Source organism: Rhinatrema bivittatum, chromosome 3, assembly GCF_901001135.1.
Source record: "Rhinatrema bivittatum chromosome 3, aRhiBiv1.1, whole genome shotgun sequence".
NCBI lineage: Eukaryota > Metazoa > Chordata > Amphibia > Gymnophiona > Rhinatrematidae > Rhinatrema > Rhinatrema bivittatum.
Window position 1 is genome coordinate 392576729 of NC_042617.1, and position 23037 is coordinate 392599765.

The following is a 23037-nucleotide window of genomic DNA, read 5'->3' on the forward strand; positions in this document are numbered from 1 at the left end:
AAACCTCTCTTTTTGAGGATGCTTTTAAATCTTAAATTCTGGCTCTCCTTGATCATAGCCTTGTTGATTTTAACCATGTTCACTGTAAGAAATAAGTTTCCTAAAGCGTTTTATTTTGTATATGTCTCTTCACTAAACTATAAGGCCTAAACATAGGGACCATCTCTTGTGTGTATCTGTACAGCGTTACATACTTCTAGTACTGCTATAGAAATAAACAGTTGTAGCTAAAGTGTTAACAAACCATGGTTACACCATCTTACAATATTTGAGAATATACAACTCTACTTCAGTTTATATTGATTAGACTTCATATATTAGAGTTTGGATAATGGAGGAGCAACCTATTGGTTAGAGCAACAGGCTGAGAACCATGAAAGCCAGGGTTTGAATCCCACTTCTTATATTGACATTCTTTTTTATCTTGGGCAAGTCACTTCCATCCATCATTGCCTAAGATACAAACGTAGGCCTAGATTTATTAAGCTGCAGTAAGGCTATATCGCATGATAAATGCTGTTTATCATGGAATATAGCATTATCAAGGTGATAATCATGATATTGCTTTTTTTTTTTTTTTAATAAGTATTCACTCCATATTATTACTAGCTGCTTTGCAAAGCAGTTAATGCAAAGGCAATATAATGAAAATAAAATAACATTGTTGACTTAGGAAAAAAAATCAGCCATATTTTATTGCATTTCAAAGAGGTATAGTTATTCTTTTTGAGGTGCCATCAGGATGCTAATGCTCATCCTGATGTTCCTGGGAGGAGTCTAAAATAACTAAACCTTTCTGAAAGGCCAACTCCTCCCAGGGATCTATGCAGACTCCCGCCGCCACCTATCCAAGTGGTACAGACCATATAATTAAAAGAAAAAAAAAATATATATAGCACATGTTAATGCCCCGCCCCACTTCCCAAACCCCATCCATTCCAAAAAAGTTAGGCTCTAGTGGTCTAGGGCGGCCCCTCTCCTCTTCCCACTTCAAATCAGACCCTGGTGGTCTAGGGTGGCCCCTGGACCCCCACTCCCATCCCAAAAAAGATTTGGTGGTATGGCATGGCCTGGGGCACCCCTAGCGCCAGGTCAATTGATGTCATATTCCAAAATGGCACCGACCAGTTTTCGCCCATTACATGATAGGATTTTTACAAGTTGGTTGGGGGCGGGGAGGAGGGGAAGTGGGCTCTAAAATTCTGGTAGTCCCATGCGAAGTGGGCCATCGTGCTTTTTTTTTTAGGTCCCTGCAGCGATATTTTATCTCAGAGTTTTTCCATGAGATGAAATATTCCAGGAAGAGACAGATTTTCTTGGAGGGAGCAAAATTTCACAAGAATGCCCCCTGGGATATTTCAACTCCCCTGTGATAAAATATTGTGGCTTGATAATTTCCCCTATTAGACTGTAAACCCTCTTGGGCAGGGACCCACCAACTGCACCTGAATTTGTAACCCACCTTGAGCTTGGATTTGGAAAGTTAAGTAATAAAATCCAAAATCCCAACATATTACAAATTATATAGCAATATGGATGCAATACTATAGGCAGGTACACTACAGAATAAGCCAATGATCCAACTAGATGATTCCTGTTACATGCAAGAACCTTACAATTGTGCTTACCTTCAGTAATTGAGTCTAAATATCTATCTTCGAAAATAATTGGCAGTGAGTTAAAGTCTCCATCTAGTTCACTGCATTCAATAGGGAGAGGTGGGAGAGAGCTGAAATAGGTAGAATTTTTGATAGCTGTAGACATCTGTAGATGACTCTGAGCACTGTGGGGAAAAAAACCACAACTCTGTTCAGCATAACACTGAAAAAAAAAAGCCAATGTTCTGTAATTTGGGATATTGCCTCTGCAAGCTAAACAAATGACTATTTGTGGCCACAACAGAAAACAAAGAAATGCACTTCTGTGATATGAAATACATTACAGATAAAATGAACACATTCCTATGCACCTGGCACCACATACCCAAAGGAAAGTGCACTGCAGCAGCTTCCCTTCAAACTCCTGAATGAGATCAAAGCCTCCAGTCTAGACATGTCATATAAGGTTTATCTTAACATTTTCCACTTTAAATTACTCACTGAAGTTCTTGATATGCAAGGGCTGCCTGCCTGGGGTGCTCAAGGCAAAAAAAAGCTTCTGAAAATCTGCGTACCTGAAAGAAACCAAGAATTAGACATTTAGTCTCGGTACAGTAATTTGAGAAACTACACCATGCTGCCAAGCCATACCAAGTTACTCAATAATTCTTAACTGGCTCAGATATAACACACCACACATTTGGTCAATATCATGTACACATCATATACTTCACAGTAGTTACCTCGACTGCAAAAGGAGTTTTAAAATGTCCCCCCAAAATATATATATATATATATATATATATATATACATTTTATTTATTTAAAACCTTTTATATACCGCCTATAAAAGTTGTGATAGGCATAAATAATGATGCTACATACACAATGAAATGTTTTCCAACCAGTATGCCACTCACATGCATCATGTGTCCTGTACTTTTCACAAAGCCACATCTATCTATGTAAACATTTCAGAGAATTTGTCATTTTCTAACAGCATTCTGTGGTTCTGCTCTGAGCATGAACAGAGGGAGAAAGAGCAAAATCAGATGGTGTGTTAGTCACATGGAACAGAACTGCTAAAGGACAGCATGACAGCCATGCATGTTTTCCAACCATCCAGACAATGATTTCACATCCTTTATAGTGAAAGCATCAACTGAACCTTAAAGAAAAATAAAAGTTAAGATTATGATCTATTGATAGAGCAACAGATATTTGCAATGTGTAATTTCATGTATGGATGAACCTTCCTGCTCTCTGCCACAATGAAGTTACTAGGAAATACATTTAAATCTTTAACAAGAGAAAATATTTTCTCTTAGTAAACGCATAATTAAGCTCTGCAATTCGTTTGCAAAGGATGTAGTGAAAGCTGATAGTATAGCTGCATTTAAAGAAGGCTTGGACAAGTTCCTGGAGGAAAAGTAAAAAAAAAAAACCCTTCTTAAGGTGGAGTTGCAGAAATACACAGCTTATCCTTAGGGTAAGCAGCTTGGAATCTTTCTACCCCTTGGGATCCTGCTAGGTACTTGTGACCTGGATTGGCCACTGTTGGAAACAGAATACTGGGCTTGATGGACCTTTGGGTCTGACTCAGTATGGCAAAACGTATGTTCTTATGTCTCTGAGAAGAGACACTCAAACAATGCCACTGGACCAAGTCAATTTAAACCATCTTAAAAGCATGTATTTCCCAAACCAACAAAAACATACACTCTTTGTAACATGTGAGGCATCAGAATGAACACAGAATTGCATCTGATTGTACACTAACTCCTAACAATAATGCAGAAAGCAAATTACTCCACCACCATGGCTTTTTTGCTTTCACTACCTGTTCATACAATTTCCGAGGTATTAATTTTACAAGCATGTCAAGAATTCATGAGAATGTGAGATGCAGTCAAGGAAATCAGCCAAGCTTGCCTCAAAAGCCGCTGAGCTAGCAACTTACTTCAAGAAAAAAATCACAGACCTTATCACACCTTTAAATGCCTTTATGGGCTCCCTTCTGCCCCCCCTCTACTCAACACATTTCCAACAGAACATATCTCTGGAAAAATTTGAACTGACTTCCTCCTTAGAGATCGAAACAATCCTAAAAAAACTCAAACCTGCATCACACCCCACAGATGCGATCCCTTCCAATTTACTCATTGCCATCCCTAAAACTGTCGCCAAACCAATCTCAGACATCATCAATTGTTCACTAATACAAGGCTCATTTCCAGACCCTCAAACTCGCAATCCTCAAACCACTCCTGAAATAACCTAACCTTTCTCCAGATGACCCAGCCAACTTTCGACCTATTGCAAATCTACCCTTCATCTCAAATACTAGAAAAAATAGTAAACAAGCAACTGACGGAGTACTTAGACGACAACAAAATCCTAGCACCGTCGCAATTCGGCTTTCGCAAAGAACGGAGTACTGAAACTCTTCTAATCTCTTTAACTGACACAATTCTCCTGAATCTTGATAAAAAACAATCCTGCATACTCATACTCCTCGATCTATCAGCCGCATTCGACACTGTAAAACACTCTCTACTCCTGGAACGACTAGCCGACATCAGAATCAAAGACACCGCTCTAAATTGGTTTAAGTCATTTCTACAAAACAGATTTTACAAAGTCAGAATCAACAACAATGAATCACACCCCGTCGACTCATCTATGGGAGTCCCTCAAGGCTCCTCATTATCACCACCCTTTTCAACATATACCTTTTACCGCTATGCCAGCTCCTCTCCAAACTAAAACTAAAACATTTCATCTACACAGACGACGTACAAATTTTGATACAGATTAAAGACTCCCTTCAAAAAACACTAGAATTCTGGAACACCTGCCTTATATCCATCAACAACTTGCTCTCAAGCCTTAACCTAATCCTCAATTCCAATAAAACGGAAATACTCCTCATCTCTCAAGACGGTAACTACGCTAGGCCAAACTCGAACCCTATAAATCAGCCATCCTTCTCTTCCCAGGTGAGAAACCTCGGAGTCATCTTGGATGATCAATTAAACCTAAAGAGATTCATCAATAACACTGCTAAGGAGGGTTTCTATAAATTGCAAGTCCTTAAACGACTCAGGCCACTCTTACACTTCCAAGATTACCGATCAGTACTCCAAGCAATCATTTTCTCTAAAATCGATTATTGCAATTCTCTGCTAATCGGCCTTCCAGCTAACACCCTTAAACCCCTTCAAATGTTGCAAAACGCCTCTGCCAGGATACTAAGACCAACAAGAGAGACCATATTACCCCCATCTTAAGGAACCTACATTGGCTTCCAATCAAGTACAGAATCCTATATAAAACTCTAACGATCATTCACAAAACCATCCACAAGCTCATTCCACTGGATCTCAACATTCCTCTTCAACCACATCTAACAACCAGACCGACGAGAACAGCATACAAAAACACTCTCCTAACATACATCAAAACCTCTCTAAGCAAACGAGCCATGTCAGTAGTAGGTCCAGCACAATGGAACTCTCTACCGCCAGAACTCCGTTCAGAACATTGCCCAATCAACTTTAAAAAGAGACTAAAAACCTGGCTATTTGAGCAAGCGTTCCAATTATGATAACAACATACAACACCACCATCACACTAGCCATCTTTCTAAATTAAGACTATCCAATCATGCTACCCTTACAATTTAGTAACCCTTCTCTAATTCAGCTTACCCAAAGTTTTATGTCTCTCATATTAAATATACACGCCTAATAATATAAATATGCATTTTTTCCCCTTTATTATGTTCCAAGTTTTTCCCCATGTATTCTGATCCAAGTTTTATGCCCTGTTCTATGTAATTGCATTCTCACATGCCTGTTTGTCAGTTACAATGTAAACCGAGACGATATGTAAAATTTTACATGAATCCCGGTATAAAAAAATGTTAAATAAATAAATAATAAATACATTACTACTATATCACAGCATGGATGAGAGGTCTAGTGATAATAAACATGCAGCTCCAAGAAAATTTAAATCGAGGAAAAATAGCATTGTAACTTGATGAATTAACATATTAGTGGCTATGATCAGTTCCTGGCTATCAGATATACATTGGAAGACACAACAGAATTTTTTATACCATAAAGAACAGATAGATCACATTTCTGGATTGAAAATCTTCAGAATAAGAACTTATTATGAAGAGTGGGGAGAAAATTTTGTATAAATCAGCAATTCTCAACTGGTATGCCGCTAAGCACTGGCAGGTGTGTCATGGCTCCCGGTGTCCCACTGCCCCCCTTGTGCTTCCCTTCTCCCCAGGGGCTGACTGGCCAATGCAGTTGATAAGGGAGCGCCACTGCCGGAGGCCAGGACGGCGGGCCGAAGAGCGGAGAGACACTGTATGCCGCCACCAGAGGTTGGGCCGGCGGCGGCAGCTGAAGAGTGGAGGCCAGGCTTATTGGGTCAAACAATGAGAAGAGGCTCCATGTGAACGTATGTGTGTGCGTGTGAGAGACAGAGACTGGCCAGGGAGGTGACTGGTGGGTGCGTGTGAGAGACAGAGAGTGGCCAGGGAGGTTACTGGTCTGTGTGAGACAGAGACTGTGTATGAGTGGCTGGTTGTGGGCCCTAAGGAAGAGGACCATTGAGGACAGAGCTTCAGCAGCCGTTGCTGCTTCTGGTGAGTGCTACTGGCCTGCAAGGAAAGGAGTAGGAGAATTGCTGGACAGGGTAAGTAAAGGTGGCTTTTTAAGTTTATTTTTCTTGACTGACTGCCATTTTAATTACTGGGTATTGTATGATGTGTTTGCTGTTTTGAAATATTTTATTGTATTTGGACAATTAATAATTTTTATGAGTTTTTAATTGTTGGATGTTATTCTGTTCATCAGCTGTTTTGTAACATTTATTAGTATAGTTTTACAAGCTTGGCTTGGCTTGTTCTGTTTTCTTAATAGAAGGTGTATTAGTGTTTAGGGCCTGGTTAAATATTTGTAGTGTTGCCTTTTCATAGTTAGGGTTGTTACTGTTTGAGTGTGTTCCATAATACAGGTGTAACTTTGTGCGGGTTAGTTTGTGTGCATTATTGCAGATCCTGGGACTGTGTTAGAGGCTATATTTCTCTTTCCATTTCTCCAGGTCTGCACTGCATGCAGAGTGGCTGTTTTGGTTTTCCATTCCAGTTTGTCTCCATATTTATAATTTGTGGTGAAGGTCAGTTCTGGGTGTGTGACCGAGGTGAGGTATTTTACTAGCATGTAGGCATTTGTATCAATCTTATTTGTTGTGTTTTCTCAATAGGACATGCATTAGTGGTAAATTACTGTCTTTTCATAAGGAGGGGTATTGTACCTGCAAGTAAAGGGAGTTCTGCTCTGCACCCAATTTTTGGGGGTCGAGGTGGTTCCTGAGAACCATCTGTCAGGTGTGCCCCGGCCAAATAAAGGTTGAGAACCACTGGTATAAATTATAGCAGCATATAAATTAATTATGTCCAAGATTGGCAATAAAGGATTATTAACAAAAGCTCAACATACTGATTATCCATTGCATCCTAAACTGCAAAACCATCATGACTATACACAGCCAGGATGACTCTCTAATGCTACATAGAGCAAGGAAGAATGAACTTCTTGAAAATGTGGTCCTTAAAATCTTATGTTTTGTTCATATTATATGGCAGTATGAAAACAGAGCTCCAGAGATGACTTTTCTAAACTTTAACGTACACTGGCATTCCCACAGAAAAGTTCTTTCCATGTGTATTTGAGCAAGAACAACATTTTCTTGCTTTTAGAGCAATCAATGTACATAGATTTGATAAGTCAAGGGGAGCAAAGCATGCATACTTGATTGTATGTACTATAACCTCAATCAATTATATTGGAAAATTGCAAGGTACAAAATCTCTCTCCAGAACAAAAAGTCTGACTAAATTTCTGTTTAGTTAGGGAACAAATGATTAAATTAACTAAAAGACACTACAGAAATGAAGGTTGCATATCTGGAAAGGAAATTACATATTCTTCATAATTGTATACTGTCTTTTTGTTCTCCCTTATCCTTCAGCAAGGTTGTAAGACAGTCTTGATTTTCAAGGATTGGTACTAGTTGAGTCACTGATTCTTCCTGTAATCAGTAGCTATCTCCTTTCTCTGACACAGGAAGGATGTGGCATATTGGTTCCATAGAAGTCTGTTATCCCCACCCATTCTCCAAATCCACATGTAATATAGAGCCTGCCACAACTGATACCTGTCAGTCCATCAATCCCCTTATGAAGTTGGACACTGGAACCCTTCAATGAAAAGTGACATGGGCAGTTATTTTTAAAAAATGACCAAACTCCATCCCAAAATTGGACCCTCTTTTGTTGCCAAACTCAGAGGCCTATAGCTTCTGTTCTATGTGTATTTTCTCCCTAAATCAGAAGATCAAGAATCCTATATAAAGTCTCCAGCTTTTGATAGAAAATGAATCCCCACTCAGTCAAAAGGCAAGAAACACTATTCTTTACACAAATCTTGCTACTCTCCACTCATATGGCAGAAACAGTGCAGTTTCACTTTCCTCTTTCTCTCCTCAAACTATCCAAACCAAGCAGCAGTTCCCATTTTATGCAGCTTCTACATAGGAGCAAATTATCTACTGAGGACCTTTGGCTAGACAAAGCACCTGGGATGATTCTTTTAATTCCCTGCAGGCCCGATCAAGCAGAAACAAACCAAATCCAATCACACTATTTGTCAGCTTCTAGAAGTTAACTTTAGTAAAAATTTTGATTTAGCCAATTGTAAAACTTTTGGTCCCAATTACAATTTAACAGTCCAACAAGAACATTACAATCTTAGCAGCAAGAATTGCTGATGCTTCCCACGGAATCTATTTTGAGACTGCATCTTTAGTTTTCAAGGTCCAACCTTGTAAAATGCATTGCCTTTCAACACCTGCAGCAAGTGGAAATATCACAAATGTAGAATAAATGTTAAAGTGTAGTTTTATATGCAATCTTACAATTAAGTAGAATTTGATTATAGTTTTTAGGCCTATTGCATACAATTAGGATATTACCATAACTTCTTTCCTCTAAGATGATACACTGAATGTATCATTTGCTTAGTCTTCTTATTCTATATACTATAATCATGTGCTATCTACCATTGTTGTAGATGTGTTAACATTTAAACAGATTATAAAATGTGTTATATATGGATTTTATCTAACTACACAAAATGAGACGAAACCCACTGGCCTAAGTGAAAAACTTATATCTAGCTCACACTAGACCTTCAGAACCCTCTCAAAGACCACTCGTCCGAAAGACCCATCAGAGAAGCTTATAAAGGGACCCTTCAAGTCCCACCTTCAAAATACACCCGTCTAAAAACCACCAAAGAACGTTCCTTTTCCACAGCAGGCCCGGTCCTCTGGAACAGACTTCCGACTGACCTAAGACTGGAACCTTGCCTTCATACCTTTCGAAGACAACTGAAGACGTGGCTTTTCCTCCAAGCCTTCCCCTAGTCAAAATGCCACTTCGGACTCAGCTTAAGGAATGAGATAATTTCTTATCTCATAACCAGTTATATATTATTTATTTGTTGCTAATTTCCGCTCTACCTTTCTTCCTGGCTACTTTAGCCCCCAAGTTCTATGCCCTTGTTTTATGTAACTTTGCTTGATTCAGCCTTCTTGTTTTTTGGTTACTCTTGTTTTTTCCCCTAAGTTCCATGTAAACCGGCCTGATGTGAATTCTATTCGTGAAGTCCGGTATAGAAATATATATATTAAATAAATAAATAAATAAATAAAACAATTATTCCCAATGTGACCATGGTTTAAACTTTTTTTTTTTTAAACAATATAGAATAATAACGTAGGGGGAAGATTTTACTCACACCGGGCTATCAACTGACAAACATGTCTTATGGAACCATCTTTTCAATATCGTATCCCACCTACTTCCCAAAACAATCAATTTTTTAATCTTTTTGTGCAACAAAATAATAAACTTATCTTAGTTGGCAGTGATAAGCTGAATATGCCAGAAACCCAACACAGGCCATATTTTGGTGTTATATCTTCATCGGGGATATAGCTCTCTCTCCATTGGATTTTATGTAAATCAACTGGATGTGGTTTGAAAAGCAGTATTTCAAGACGACTACTACCGTGTTTCCCCGATAGTAAGACACCCCTGATAGTAAGACGTAGTGGGAATTTTAGGGGGGGTCGGCTAATGTAACATCCCCCGAAAGTAAGACGTACCTGTCATTTAAAAAAAAAATTATTTTTAAATACCTGTCGGAGGGCCGCGTGGGTCCAGGCGGCTGGTGCCGGGTGGTCGCGTGTTAAATCTAGGCCGCGGGCGGGTGGGTGCTTGTTCCAGGCGGCGGCGGCGGCGGGGGGGGGGCGGGTGGACGCGCGTTAGTTCGAGGCGGGGCGGCGGGTGGTCGCGTGTTAAATCTAGGCCGGGTCGCACAGTGAATGAATGCGCGCCTGTGCGACCCGGCCTAGATTTAACACGCGACCACCCGCCGCCCGCCGGCCGTCTTGAACTAACGCTCGTCCACCCGCCGCCTGGAACAAGCGCCCACCTCCGACAGGTATTTAAAAATAATTTTTTTTTGAACACTCAGGTTTTTTTTCCAATATAAGACATACCCTGAAAGTAAGACATAGTGGGACTTTTGGGGGTAAAAAGAAAGTAAGACGCTGTCTTATATTCGGGGAAACACGGTACTACTACTACTGGTATTATAAGACTGAATAATTAAATATTTAATTGTAAATAAAGCAGATTAACAAATTTCCCATAAAAACTATTTACATAAATCTATATATACAGACAGGTTAGAAGTAACTGAAAATAAAAGCTACGGCCTGATTTATCAAAATGCAGTAAATATTGCATGCGATAGGAAAAGGGGCGTGTTTTATGGTAATTAGACAGTTTATCGCAATTTGTGCTAATACCTACGTGAAGCACTAAGTTAGTGCAAATTGCGATAACTTTTTCACACTTTGCGGTAAGTGCCAGAATTGTATTTCCTACATACAACCACTGGGGGGACCATGTTTAGTAGTTTTAAGCTCCTGGAGAGTCAGCCTGTCAGGGCCCTTTTACAACCCAGTGGGGGGGGGGGGGGGGAGAGAGGGAGAAAGAGCGCCTAGCCATAATGCCCTCATCCTAGTTAGGTATTTATATCTCTATAGGAGGCCCACCTAGTAACTCGAGGTGAGGTTTAGGTATTAGTGTGGGGGTTAGGGGCCACTTTGACATTCAAAGTGAGACTTACGAACAGAAAAGTGCTCTCTTGTGAAGATTTGATGACCTTCGGAGTGAGAAAAACTCACCCAAAGATGAGATTTGTGCAATGTTCTCTCAACCTAACTTGATGGACTCTCTACCTGGGTAACATCAAGCTAGGTTGAGAGAACATTGCATCTCCAGATTGAAGAGAGCTGGCTGAGTGGGTCAAAAAGATGCAATAGTACTTGGCTCTGATATGTCTTTTCTTATTTTCCCAGGTAATTACTGGCAAATGGTCACAAAGGGGCCTGCCTCAATGGACAAGGCTGAAGAGAACCAGCTAGCACCTCTGGATACACCTCTGATGGGAACAGCATAGCAACCCATCAATGGTCAGCAGATGCCAAGCAAGACACCAGCCCCTGATACACAAGAAGACAATCAGGCGGTTGAGTTCCACTTCACATGGGCAGACACATCCATGACTGACATCCTGGATGTACCAGCAACACCTGACACCAGCGCAGGCGTCGTTTCTGCAGGCTAGTGGTGGGTCTCCAGATCATGGCATTCTCCCACCAACAGGAATACCACTCTCTGGCATTGATCCAATGGCAGAACAGATAGCTGCAGAACTGCTTGAAAGGTAGGAACTTGTTGAAACAAGTATGATGGTGGGATAGACAGCAATACACCAGGAAATGGGAAGGCATGAGGAAATAAATGTGTTGGCAGCAGAGAGAGTCCAGACTATCTGCATGGAAGAGCACTGCCACAGACAATGTTTTGGCTGATCGAGTTAGAGTTTTGTCTAATGACATTGTTGTGTCCTACAAAGACTTGACTCATCCATATGGGAAATGAACAAGACCCTTACTTGTGTGATCAGGCTCATGTTCCCCAGAATACAAGCTCATTGCCCCACTCAAACCACAGAACGCAGCAGCCCTCCATGCAGAGCCAGAGTTGGGAACCATGCTCAGAGGCCATATCCTTAAGGCAAGTTCCCACCATGCTAAACTTTTCTGACTTTATCGGGACCTGAGCCTACACTGGATTACCAGTGACTCCATCTGGATCACCAATGACTATCCTGCAGTCAACTGCCATGCTGGACCACCGGTGACTTTCTTAGTTCTCTTCTATGTTAGTTGCTAGCACATAGCTGTCCATGAGATATCCAGTGGTTAGTTGAGCCTGGTAATTGATTGGTTGTTTCCATTCATAAGATACATCATATCTGTGACAATAGCAGACAGCGAGAAAAGGAGTGATAGTGCTGTATATACTCTTAAGTCTTATTGCCCTTAAGAATTCTGTTATTTTACAGACGTGAGCTATGGGTCACATTTGGAGTAAGAAAATGAATAACCACCCCTGAGGAAGGATTTCTGACTAGTATCAGGACTTTTTGAACAACTTCAGCATTTGAATGGTTCCTAAGTTTTAACATCTATGAAGGACAGTGATGCTCAAAAAGAATCGAATGGATAAGAAAGAAATTTTGATTTTATATATGCATGAGTTTTTTTTTCTTTATAGAGGCTATTTTATCTGCAACAAAAAAACGCAACAAAGAAAAAAACAGTAGGATGGTAGCATTGATGATTAAAATCATGGCCCAGTAACCAGGTATGGTATATAAATTAGCCATCCTCGCCTATAAAAAGTTTTGTGTATAGTTGCGATTGCAGATGGGTGGACATACAGTTGATATTTGAGTGTGTTAATTTAATAGAGTGATATTGTGCACATTCTTATTGTGGAGAATTTTTGATATGGTCCTGTTATAGTAGGCCATTTCACTCCTGTGTTGTTGTTTTGGTTTTTTTTTTGGGGGGGGGGGGGGGGGGATGTGAGAAAGTGACATGGGTGCAATTGACTGTGTGCATTTCATTCAGCATGCAGCTATAACCAAAGAAAGCACACTTCAACTTCTGCCACTCTGTAAGCTGCTGTGGATACTCAATATCCGGTTGAAATGCCCGAAAATTACTTTTACTCCTGCCCTGGCCCAGGCATTACATTTCCTGTGTTAAAAAAACAAGCGCTAAAATGTCTCCAGCAACAGTGGAAAATACTGGAGACATTTTAGCATTTTACATAAGAACATAAGATATCCCATAATGGGTCAGACCAAGGGTCCATCAAGCCCAGTATCCTGTTTCCAACAGTGACCAATCCAAATAACAAATACCTTACCAATACCCAAACATTAGATAAATCACAAGCTACTATTGCTTATTAATTACCATAGAAGCAGTTTATGGATTTTTCCTCTAGGAAATTATCCAAACCTTTTTTAAACCCAGTTACACTAACTGCTGTAACCATATCCTCTGGCAATGAATTCCAGAGGTTAACTATGTGCTGAGTGAAAACATTTTCTTCGATTTGTTTTAAATTAGCTACTTGCTAACTTCATGGTCCTATTATCTGATAGAGTAAATAACTGATTTACATTAATGTGTCCAAGTCCTTTCATGATTTTATAGATTTCTATCATATCTCCCCTCAGTCGTCTCTTCTCCAAACTGAACAGCTCTAACTTCTTTAGCCTTTCCTCATAGGGAAGCCTTTCCACACCCCTTATTTTGGTCACCATTCTCTGTACCCTGTCCAGTGCAGCTATATCCTTTTCTTGCTTATGCAGCTCTCTACATTGTCCTGTAGTAGCAGTGAATATACTCTTTTACATGTGATTTGCATGCACCCATTCTAAGCATACTGCAGTTTTCTTAGTATGGCTTTTTTTCAGTGGTAGAGCCCATATTACATGCCTGAGCTAAGGTTAGCGCTGAAAAACATGTGCTGCAACCAGAGTAGAGACCTGCGGTAGACTCAATGCAGCTTATTTTATCAGCTCCCTAGGTCACACACAAAACAGACAGATCTTCATCTAATATAGAATAAGTGACCACAAACAAGAAAGAGAAATATGCACACATAATTTGAACTGGAAACCCCAAAAAGCCAGCAAAACTGGAAAAATAAATATAAATGCATTTTCACCTATACTCTGCAATATACAAAAATACCAGAGATGCATATTTTCCAAAGCTGCCAGGAGAAAATACGTTTTCCAACAAAAGAACATGCAGCGAAAATTCTGTAAAATCTTCTGAAAAACCGGAGAGACACAAGCTAAAGCAGCTGTGATTTCCCGAAGTGAGTAGTGGTTTTGGAGAGTAGCTTGTAAGAGATCAATGCAAATTGATATCTCCTGGTCTTCCCAGCGCCACACACTGTGAGCTTTGGCAGCTTGCATTACCTGTTCCTTTATGGAAGAATCATGAAAGCAAGCTACTATATCGCGCCCTTTATTTGGATGAGGGGCCCTTAGGGTCCTGTGAGCGCTATCAAATTTAATCTCTGGTGGAGCAAAGTCCTGTTCTGTATGAGTTATAAGAAAAAGGTGGGCAGCTGAGCCTGAGCGAGGAGGGAGCCACTCTGTGAGGAAAAAGAACTTTAAACTCCCGCCCCGTTTGACGTCAGCTGAGGGGACAGCGCCTAGAAAACCGGCGCGTTGAGACGCCCAGGCTGCAGCTGAGCCTGAGCGAGGAGGGAGCCACTCGGTGAGGAAAAAGAACTTTAAACTCCCGCCCCATTTGACGTCAGCTGAGGGGACAGCGCCTACAAAATCGACGCTATACGGCGCACCGCAGTCGCCCCGCCAAAGCCGCGTGCGCGGCTTTCGTCCGGCTTCGTCCGGCGCGGGACGGAAGGGCGACCAACCTTAGCGAGACTCATCTGCCACTGAGGCTTTGAAATCGCAGTTTAGTACAATAGCGTCTCCTGAAGTAAGTGACTTTTGATTTGTTATGCCTCCTAAACGTAAGGGGAGGGTAAGGGTTTATCCCCCGGCACCCCTCCCCTCGCCTATACAACAGGAAATAGTACGCTATATGTCTAATGTAGCTCTGAAAACACCAGTTGCCAAAGACTCTGCAGACTCAGTATTTGTGGGAGAAAACACTGGGACATTAGACGAGGCATCACTGAGTCCTAATCTGAGACTTCCACCGAAGCGGAGGGAAAGTGAAACGTCTACCGGTAGTATAAAAGAACAGATAACATCTAATGGAACCAAGGTAAACTCGGTTGAAGTTGGTGAAAATCCCTCAGCTACGGGTGGCATAGATCTAGAGACTATAGATCATATGCCAGCCCATTTAACATCATTAACATCATTGAATGTGACTGGGGGGGATATCTCTGCTACCGGAAATGATGTAATTGAGATCATAGCACGTCCTCAGGTGGTTACATTAGATCTGTTGTGGGACTTGATGACTAAAATGAATGCTAATATGAAAGGGTTGGAGAAAAAGATTGATAACATGGCTGGGAATAATCTTCAGGATGTAACAGCAATTAAGGAGGAAGTAAAGAAATCCGCTGAAAGAATACAAAAACTAGAAGATTTAGAGAAAAAGAATCAGGAGTTTCATGTTGTAGTTGTGAAGGACAGGGAATATATGTATAGACGTTTGGAAACCTATGAAAACAACTCCAAACGATTAAATTTAAGACTACTAAATTTTCCAAGGGTGGTTGGACAAGTACCCATAGAAACTTTACAACAGTTTTTTCAGGAAGTTCTATTATTTCCAATAGGAGAATTACCTGTAATAAATGTATGTTATTTCCTACCAAAGAAGAACCCTGTAGTAAATACTTTGGAGTTGCCGTTTCAAGGTAACCTATCAAATTTTTTGGAGAATTCAGAAAGAATAATAGATAGGGGGGTATTGTTAGTTACTTTTCAAAATTTCCTAGACCTTAACAAGGTAATGAAAAAATATTTTGCTGCCTACCCTATCACTTTTTGTGATAATATGGTAAAAATTTTTCCGGATTTATCATATCCTACACAACAAAAAAGGAAAGAGTTTTTGCAATTTCGGCAGGAAGTAATTAATTTGGGATATTCCTATACCCTGAAATTTCCATGTAAGTGTATGCTTAAAAAAGAACAGGATGTTTTCATATTTTTCTTGCCCGAACAATTAAAGAATTTTATTGAGCAAAGGAGGATAGTCACATCATCCCCACTTTCTAATGAATAGAAGAATATAGTCAGAGCTTAACTGTGAATTAAATTAGTTGAAGAGATAATCTTAATTTATTTTATGTAAACTCCCATATTCTAGTAGCCTCAGTTAAGTTTGTTGATGGGTAAATATTTCAATTATTGATAAAACAATAAGGGAGTATTATGGAAGTATAATGGTGTGATTTATTTTGTGAATGTTATGGTTTCTGTATTAATTTGTAAAAATCAATAAAGATATAAATTAAAAAAAAAAAAAGAAAAAGGTGGCTGCAGAATTTTTTCAACACATCGGCGCAGTTTTCATTGTTGGCATTTTCCAGGAAGCCCCGGAAGCGCAGGTTGCTGCGCTGCGCTCTATTCTCCAGGTCTGCCAATTTTGCTTTTAGTTGCTGGGTTTCCACTTGAAGGGCTGTGCATGAAGCGGTGGTCTGTTTGAGCACCTCAGCCTGACTGTCTAGCCTGGGATCCAAGTCATCTACTCTATTTCCCACCACTGATATTTCCTCCTTTAATTCTTCCATGTGAGTAATAACTTCCTGGTGATATGTTTTTATATCTGCCCTTAAACTTGCAAACCATGCTCTAAATTCTGAGCGGGTGGGGTGGTCCATGGTTGCTGCATCGAAGCGATCGGGGGGGGGGGGGGGGGGGCAGCGTTCGGCGCCATCTTGGATTCTACCCGGGCTTACCTTGCATTCTTCAGCCTCTGTCGGTCCTCCTTGATACAAATAGCGCTGGAAATAGACGGCTTTTTTCTTCGCTGTCATCGGGGAGCTGGTGAGGGACACCCAGGTGCTCTTTTCGGCTAGTTTTGTGAAAGTTTGGCACAGATGGTAATCGATAGAGATCGGTGGCGGTGGGAGCTCGGATTTCAGGCTACTTTCCCCATCAGTGACATCACTCCCCCCCCCCCAGTCACTTTGTTTCTAAGCCTTAGGATCAGCATGCTTGCAGCCATTTTAATTTCTCGGATAGTGCCAGGATGTATCCCAAGATGCATCTCTGCAGTCTGAATTGGAGCAATGCCAGCACTAATGTAATCCTTTGTCTGTAGTACTCTACATTCTTTAATTATAATGCTAGCGGCTCACCTGCCAGACTTCTTTACAATGGCTTCCCAGGGAAAACCATGTAAGACTGGTGAAACATGAAAAGCCTTTGCAGATCATTCACAATGTAGCAAATACAGACCAGAAGAGTTTCAAGAAGGAAGGTTTTTCAAATGCAGCAGCAACCTAAAATCCCCATATGCTCTGGCTCACATACTCCAATTCAGATACTATGTATGGAAATACCCCAAAAAATATACAAGGTGATACTTTTTTATTTGATTAACTTAATACATTTCAATATCGACATTATATATATATAATTTGTTAACCTTTATTTCTATGCATTCAAGTGGACAAACATGGCAGCCAAAATAATTAATCTCAGTTACTATAGTCTCACTGTAGCCCTCTCAGTCGTTACAGGAATTCAGCAGCAGCTCATACAGGCTCTTGCTGTATTCAGAACTCTTAATATTTATATCAACTGATCACAATAACAATTAACAGCTACCATTCTTCCAACCTCTACATTCACTTGCTGCACTCCAGCTTGCTATCTCTAGCTGCTGTTTTAGCTATTTTTCATTTCCTCCCATACCACATTTCTTGGGTCTTCTTATTGTGGATTGGGGATGGAGAGCTGTACAAACCTTATCCTCTCACTCCCTTACACACATACACACAGGCTCTTCTTCACACACAAAAACACATCCACACATACATTGGCTATCACCCACCCACACATGGGGGTCTGACCCACACAGATAGTCAACCACTCACCCAAACACACACTGTATTATGATTATTTTAGGGAGTTATTTTTAGATTCCCAGAAGGTTAATTTATGCAAAGGTGAGGTTGATAGATGGATCAATATATGTACATTGCACATAGCTTAGCATAAAGGAGGCCTGAAACTGTCGCATGCTGCTTGACACTGATAAACTGAAGATAAGCCAGGATACGCTGTTCTTTCTACATTTGCTTTTCTAAGAGATAAGGCCTGTGTTTAAACCTTTTGGGAGTCAGGTAGTACCAGTTTCTTTAATTGGTCATAGCTTAACGAGCTACAGATGGCTATTGTCAGAGATATGAGTGCAAATCAAATCACTTAACACTTGCAGGCGCTGGATTAGAGCCAGAGAAAAGTAAGAATATAAGAAATTGCACTTGGCAGAGTTCTTTAGATGAGCCATGGATGTTAGCAGGTAGCTAGTTCATGGATTCTCAGACATCGTATAGCCTTCTGTTTTCAAGAAGATACTATCTTATAGAAAGGAAGGCCTATGAGGAAAGTATTTCCTGTATAAAGTCTTATTTCTATTTTTGTTATTGATTAATTTATGTAATGCTTATGGTTCTACTGTGTGCTTATTACTGATAATCACTTTTGATAGGTCTTTGCTGATCTTTATACAGTTTCTTTTTTATATTTAATAAACAGAGTTTTGCTTTTTACAAGATTGCATGTGTGTGTTCTATGACGTAATATACCACCACTCAGCCCACCTCTCACGTACAGTCATCCACTCACACCCACACACAGTCATCCATCCAAATCCACATACTGGTAGTCACACATATACACAGCTTCTCACCCACACATACACAGGATTTCACCCAGAGACATGAACCCAGGCTCTTACCCACCCAGGTAGTCATTCACACACATACACACACACACCCATTCACACATACATACAGCCACTTACCCACCACCCACGCAAAAGTAGTCACCCCCACACACTCCTCTCTCTCACACATAACCACACAGCCTTTCACCCACAGATACACGGACACACACCCAGGCTCTCACCAACCCATCCAGTTAGTCATCCACACACACAAAGGCAGTCACACATACACAGCCTCACCCACACACAGGCTCTAACTCAGCCACACTCACCCACCCACAGGCATCCACTCACACAGGCTGTCGCCCTCCACACACACAAACTGTCATACACACACACACACACACACACACACCAGCAGTCACCTACCCACCCATACAGGGCTGGACCTCTTCTTCAGCTGCCAGCAGGATAGGGTCTGCTGTCAGCCATTGTGTCCTCCTCCTTTCTTTGGCCACCAGCGGGATGGAGTCCACTGATGACCACTATGTCCAATCTTTCTCTTTAGCTGCCAGCGGCATGAGGTCCATTGGTGGTCACCGTGTCCGATCTCTCTCTTTAGCTGCCATGGGTCAGGCTCCATGGTGGCCTGCTAAGTTGTAGGATGGGCAGCAGCAGGAGTCACATTTATTCAAAAGTCATCTCCTGCTCTCAGGACTGGTCTCGCAGCAAGAGCTGCGAGACTAGCCCCGCGGCAGCAAGGCATGACGTTTGGATAAACACGACTCCTGCTACCCTTGGACTTGGGAGGAAGGGGGTAGTGAGGAGTGATTCCATTCATCAGATCAGATGGGGTTTGGTTTATCCCTGCCCAATTTGATATATACATTTGGGGTGGCACTTGCCACTTTGTAGCGATGCTTATAGGCTTAGGGATTCACTAAATCCTTTGAAGGCCCTGACTGCATGCCACTGTGAGAGAACCAGTGTGCATATGCGCCTGTAAACTCCACAGCAGTGTTCTTTTACGTAACTTTTGTTAACACAAGAAACAAAAATAAAGATGGTGATTCACAGAAAAAAAAATCTGAAATGACTCTAAAAGCTCTTCGCTGTCAGATACTAGCATATAATAGAGAAACTGAAAGAATGACAGATTCTAGAAAAGGCAACAAGGTGCTTAATTAAAAAAAACCTCAAGTTGAAAGTACTTCCCTTGTAATGTTGCAATTGCTAATCTTAAGAACAGGACAGAACAGATTTTGAAATAATGTCTTTTATATTTTCAATACTTTATGTCAGAAAACTCAGAGACTTAAATAAAATCCTACTAATCCTACTGAGTCAATATCTTACTAGTGTGGAAACAAACTCAGAAACAGTTCACATTTATATCCACCAATTTAGAGAAACAAGTATTCCGTTTACTGGCAAAAACAGAAGGAATGTGGATCAAACTACTTTACAATATTGCAAACCATAAATTCTGAAAACCTAGATCAGAAACAATTTTGAATTCCACAACCAAGTGCTCTCATGATATTTGTACTTCAGAAATTGTTTTCAAGTGAAGGCTAAATTTAAAAAAACAAACTATAAATGAACCAGATCCTGTTTAGATAATTATTTTTCATGCTTACGTTCAACCTTTCTTGGACTGCAGAATAACCCAGACTGGAATTAACCCCAATAATAATTTTAATATTCTCAAACAAACTGAGGAAAAGATTTGAAGATAACTTTTCTCTTAGGAGAATAGGAAGTCCATGTTCAGCTTAGGTTAGGGATGGCAAACTCCAGTCCTCAAGTGCCATGAACAGGCCAGGTTTTCAAGATATCCACAATGAAAATGCATGAGATAGATTTGAATACAATGGAGGCAGTGCATGCAAATCTCACTCATGCATATTCATTGTAGATATCCTGAAAATCTGGCCTGTTTGTGGCACTCGAGGACTGGAGTTCGCCATCCCTGGCTTAGGCAATGAATTGTAATACTTAACTCACTGCACAGGATGTACAGGGCACTAACAATTCTAAAGTTCACTGCTCTCTCTGAATACTATTGGAGAGAATGCCATAGAATGGCATCAGACAGACATATGTTGTGGAAATGAAAATATCATTTTGGGGGAATATTTTCCAAGAAAAGATGTTCAGGTACTCCATTTTTCTGCTTACTGTCTGACCTGGATGCAGGAAGATACAGCAGTCAGAAACCTTACAAATTGATAAGATGGCTGCCTTAATGTTACTGCCAAAGAATAATTATCAGAATTAAATTGCAATACATTGAAACAGACTCCTGATTATCTCTCCCAGTAACTATCCTCCTCTATATCCACAAGAGAAGTTCAAGCCTCTCAAGTGGCTCTCCTTCTCCCTCTTGCCTTTAACATCTGCCAGATTAATTTGAGCATTCAGCTGCTATGCCTCAAATCTATAGAACAAACAACTGCCACACTCCTTTGCCTCAAAGCAAGATACCTTATCTTCAAGTAAGCAAATCAAGGTTTGGCTATTTGGTCAGGCCTTCTTATAGGTTGTATGGTAGAGTCTTCCCTTCTTGTAATGACTACCAGAGCTCCTATCATGAGACCACCTTATTAACCCAAAGGCTTTATTTAAGAACTCTTCCCTTTCCATTCTTGGTGCTGCCCTCATGCTTACTGCATTCATATCTATCTACACTTACTCTCTAATCTATCAAGCAGACTAGTGATTTAGCATGTGATTATGCTACATCTTAGATGGCAGAGTTAGCTTACTGCATATATCTACTCATATCTGGTTATCCCTCCTCCTTCGTGGACAAAGTTCCTGTGATGACTGTAAACTGTGACTGAACTATAATTTTGACTGTAATCCACCTTGAGACTATATTAGGAAAAGGCAGAATACCAAATGTTTTATCAATAAATAAAATCAATAAGTAAGTTGCATTTGGATTCTGCGACCTAGTTTCGAGGATAAGATGGAGAAGAGAAAGATCCTTGGACAATATAGGTGCATGTCAAGTGGGAGTTGCCCTTTGGACCAATCATTTGTTGCTTTTTTCCCCCCATATGTCAGCTGAATGGTCTATGCCAGATAAGGATAATTTCAGGAATTTGGATAGGCCTACTAGGGGCAGAAGAGATGATTGCTGTTTTTCATCTTTATAGAAAAAAGAGCTGAATAACAGCCAGATCCTTCATAAGGCTTTAGAACACTGGCAGAAGAGGGCTATACAGATCTTAGAGGAGATTGCTCCAGCAAAGGAGAAATTGCGTGGGTGCAAGGAGCCTGCCCCTAGCTTTTCAAATTGTTGGGAAAGATAAAGAGGGTTTAGGCAGACAGAAACAGTGGCATAAATTCCCTTTCCGAATGAATTGGGCTAATTAGTGATGTCTGGCTAACCATTGAGCTACTTTAAAAGCAAAACACTGTTTCATATTAATACCATGTATGAGGTCAAGGAAAGACTTAAAGAACTATTTGGTGAAACTGGGGAGCTTGGGATAGCAAAGGGTGGGGGCTAAGTGATAGTGGACTTTTTTGATAAAATCAGGCAACTAGGAAAAGAAGATTGAGTGAGTAACAAATAAACCAAAGAAATATTTTAATTTATACACTAGCATCATATGCCTGACCCAGGCACTTCAATAAATTGTTTGAGGATCAGAGCTGTTGTAATCATTGGTCCAATACTTTAAAAGTCTTACTTAAAGTGCTTCAATGTGACAAAGTGAATTTTTATAAGTGTTCAAACAATTCTCAAGTACTTTCATAAACTCATATGTTTTGCTCAAACAAACTGAATATAAATTGCTTAGCTCTCACAATGTTATTCCCAGAACATTGTGGATAAACGTTTTTACTGTAAAATCAACAATTTTTTCAAGGCAAAATGAATATCTTTGCAGCTTTGGCTGTTCTTTATATTTTTTCTGTTTTTATGACCTAGCTCAAGTTGATCAAACAAAATGTACTAATAGCGTACATAAGCTTTGTTTTCACTAAGCACCTACAAGAACCTCTGGTGGCTCAGTGTTTTGACCAGGCACATTCATTTTTTGATCACTGTCGGAGGATCATGGATCGAATCCAACCTTTATTTGCAAATGCAATTTTTGTTAAACTTTTATTAAATTATTGTGAGCAGTACTGGTCTTTTCCTGAAGGGTTTAAATGAAATCAGTGATTGAAATACATCTTTATAATATTAAGTGTTTTGTGTTTATCAAATCATGATTTGCTCGTTTGTTTTTGATTTTCGTGCTCCAATGCAAGTTATATGCAAGTCACAACCCTATCCATTTGTTAATCCCCTTCCTGTATTGCCACTGCATTGCATTGTAGCCACTCTTACTCCTGTGTATATAATTTCTATATTTATAGAGTGTTCTATATGTGATCCAAGGCCCAACCAGTATTTACCTTACGTTTATTTTGCTAAACCTCTGTCATCTGCACTTTCAGTTACCCAAGTTTCCACAACCCCTGTTTATTGTAACTTATCTCCTTCCTTAATGTTAAT

The 23037-nt window shown here is 40.2% G+C and overlaps 1 protein-coding gene across 1 annotated transcript in view; it reads right to left on the reverse strand.

The window, feature by feature from the left end:
- Positions 1-23037, reverse strand: part of FAM135A (family with sequence similarity 135 member A) — a 391169-nt gene that overhangs the window by 110041 nt on the left and 258091 nt on the right. The window contains 2 exon segments of the mRNA XM_029595652.1: positions 1629-1783; positions 2100-2173. Coding sequence (XP_029451512.1) covers positions 1629-1783; positions 2100-2173 — 229 coding nt within the window.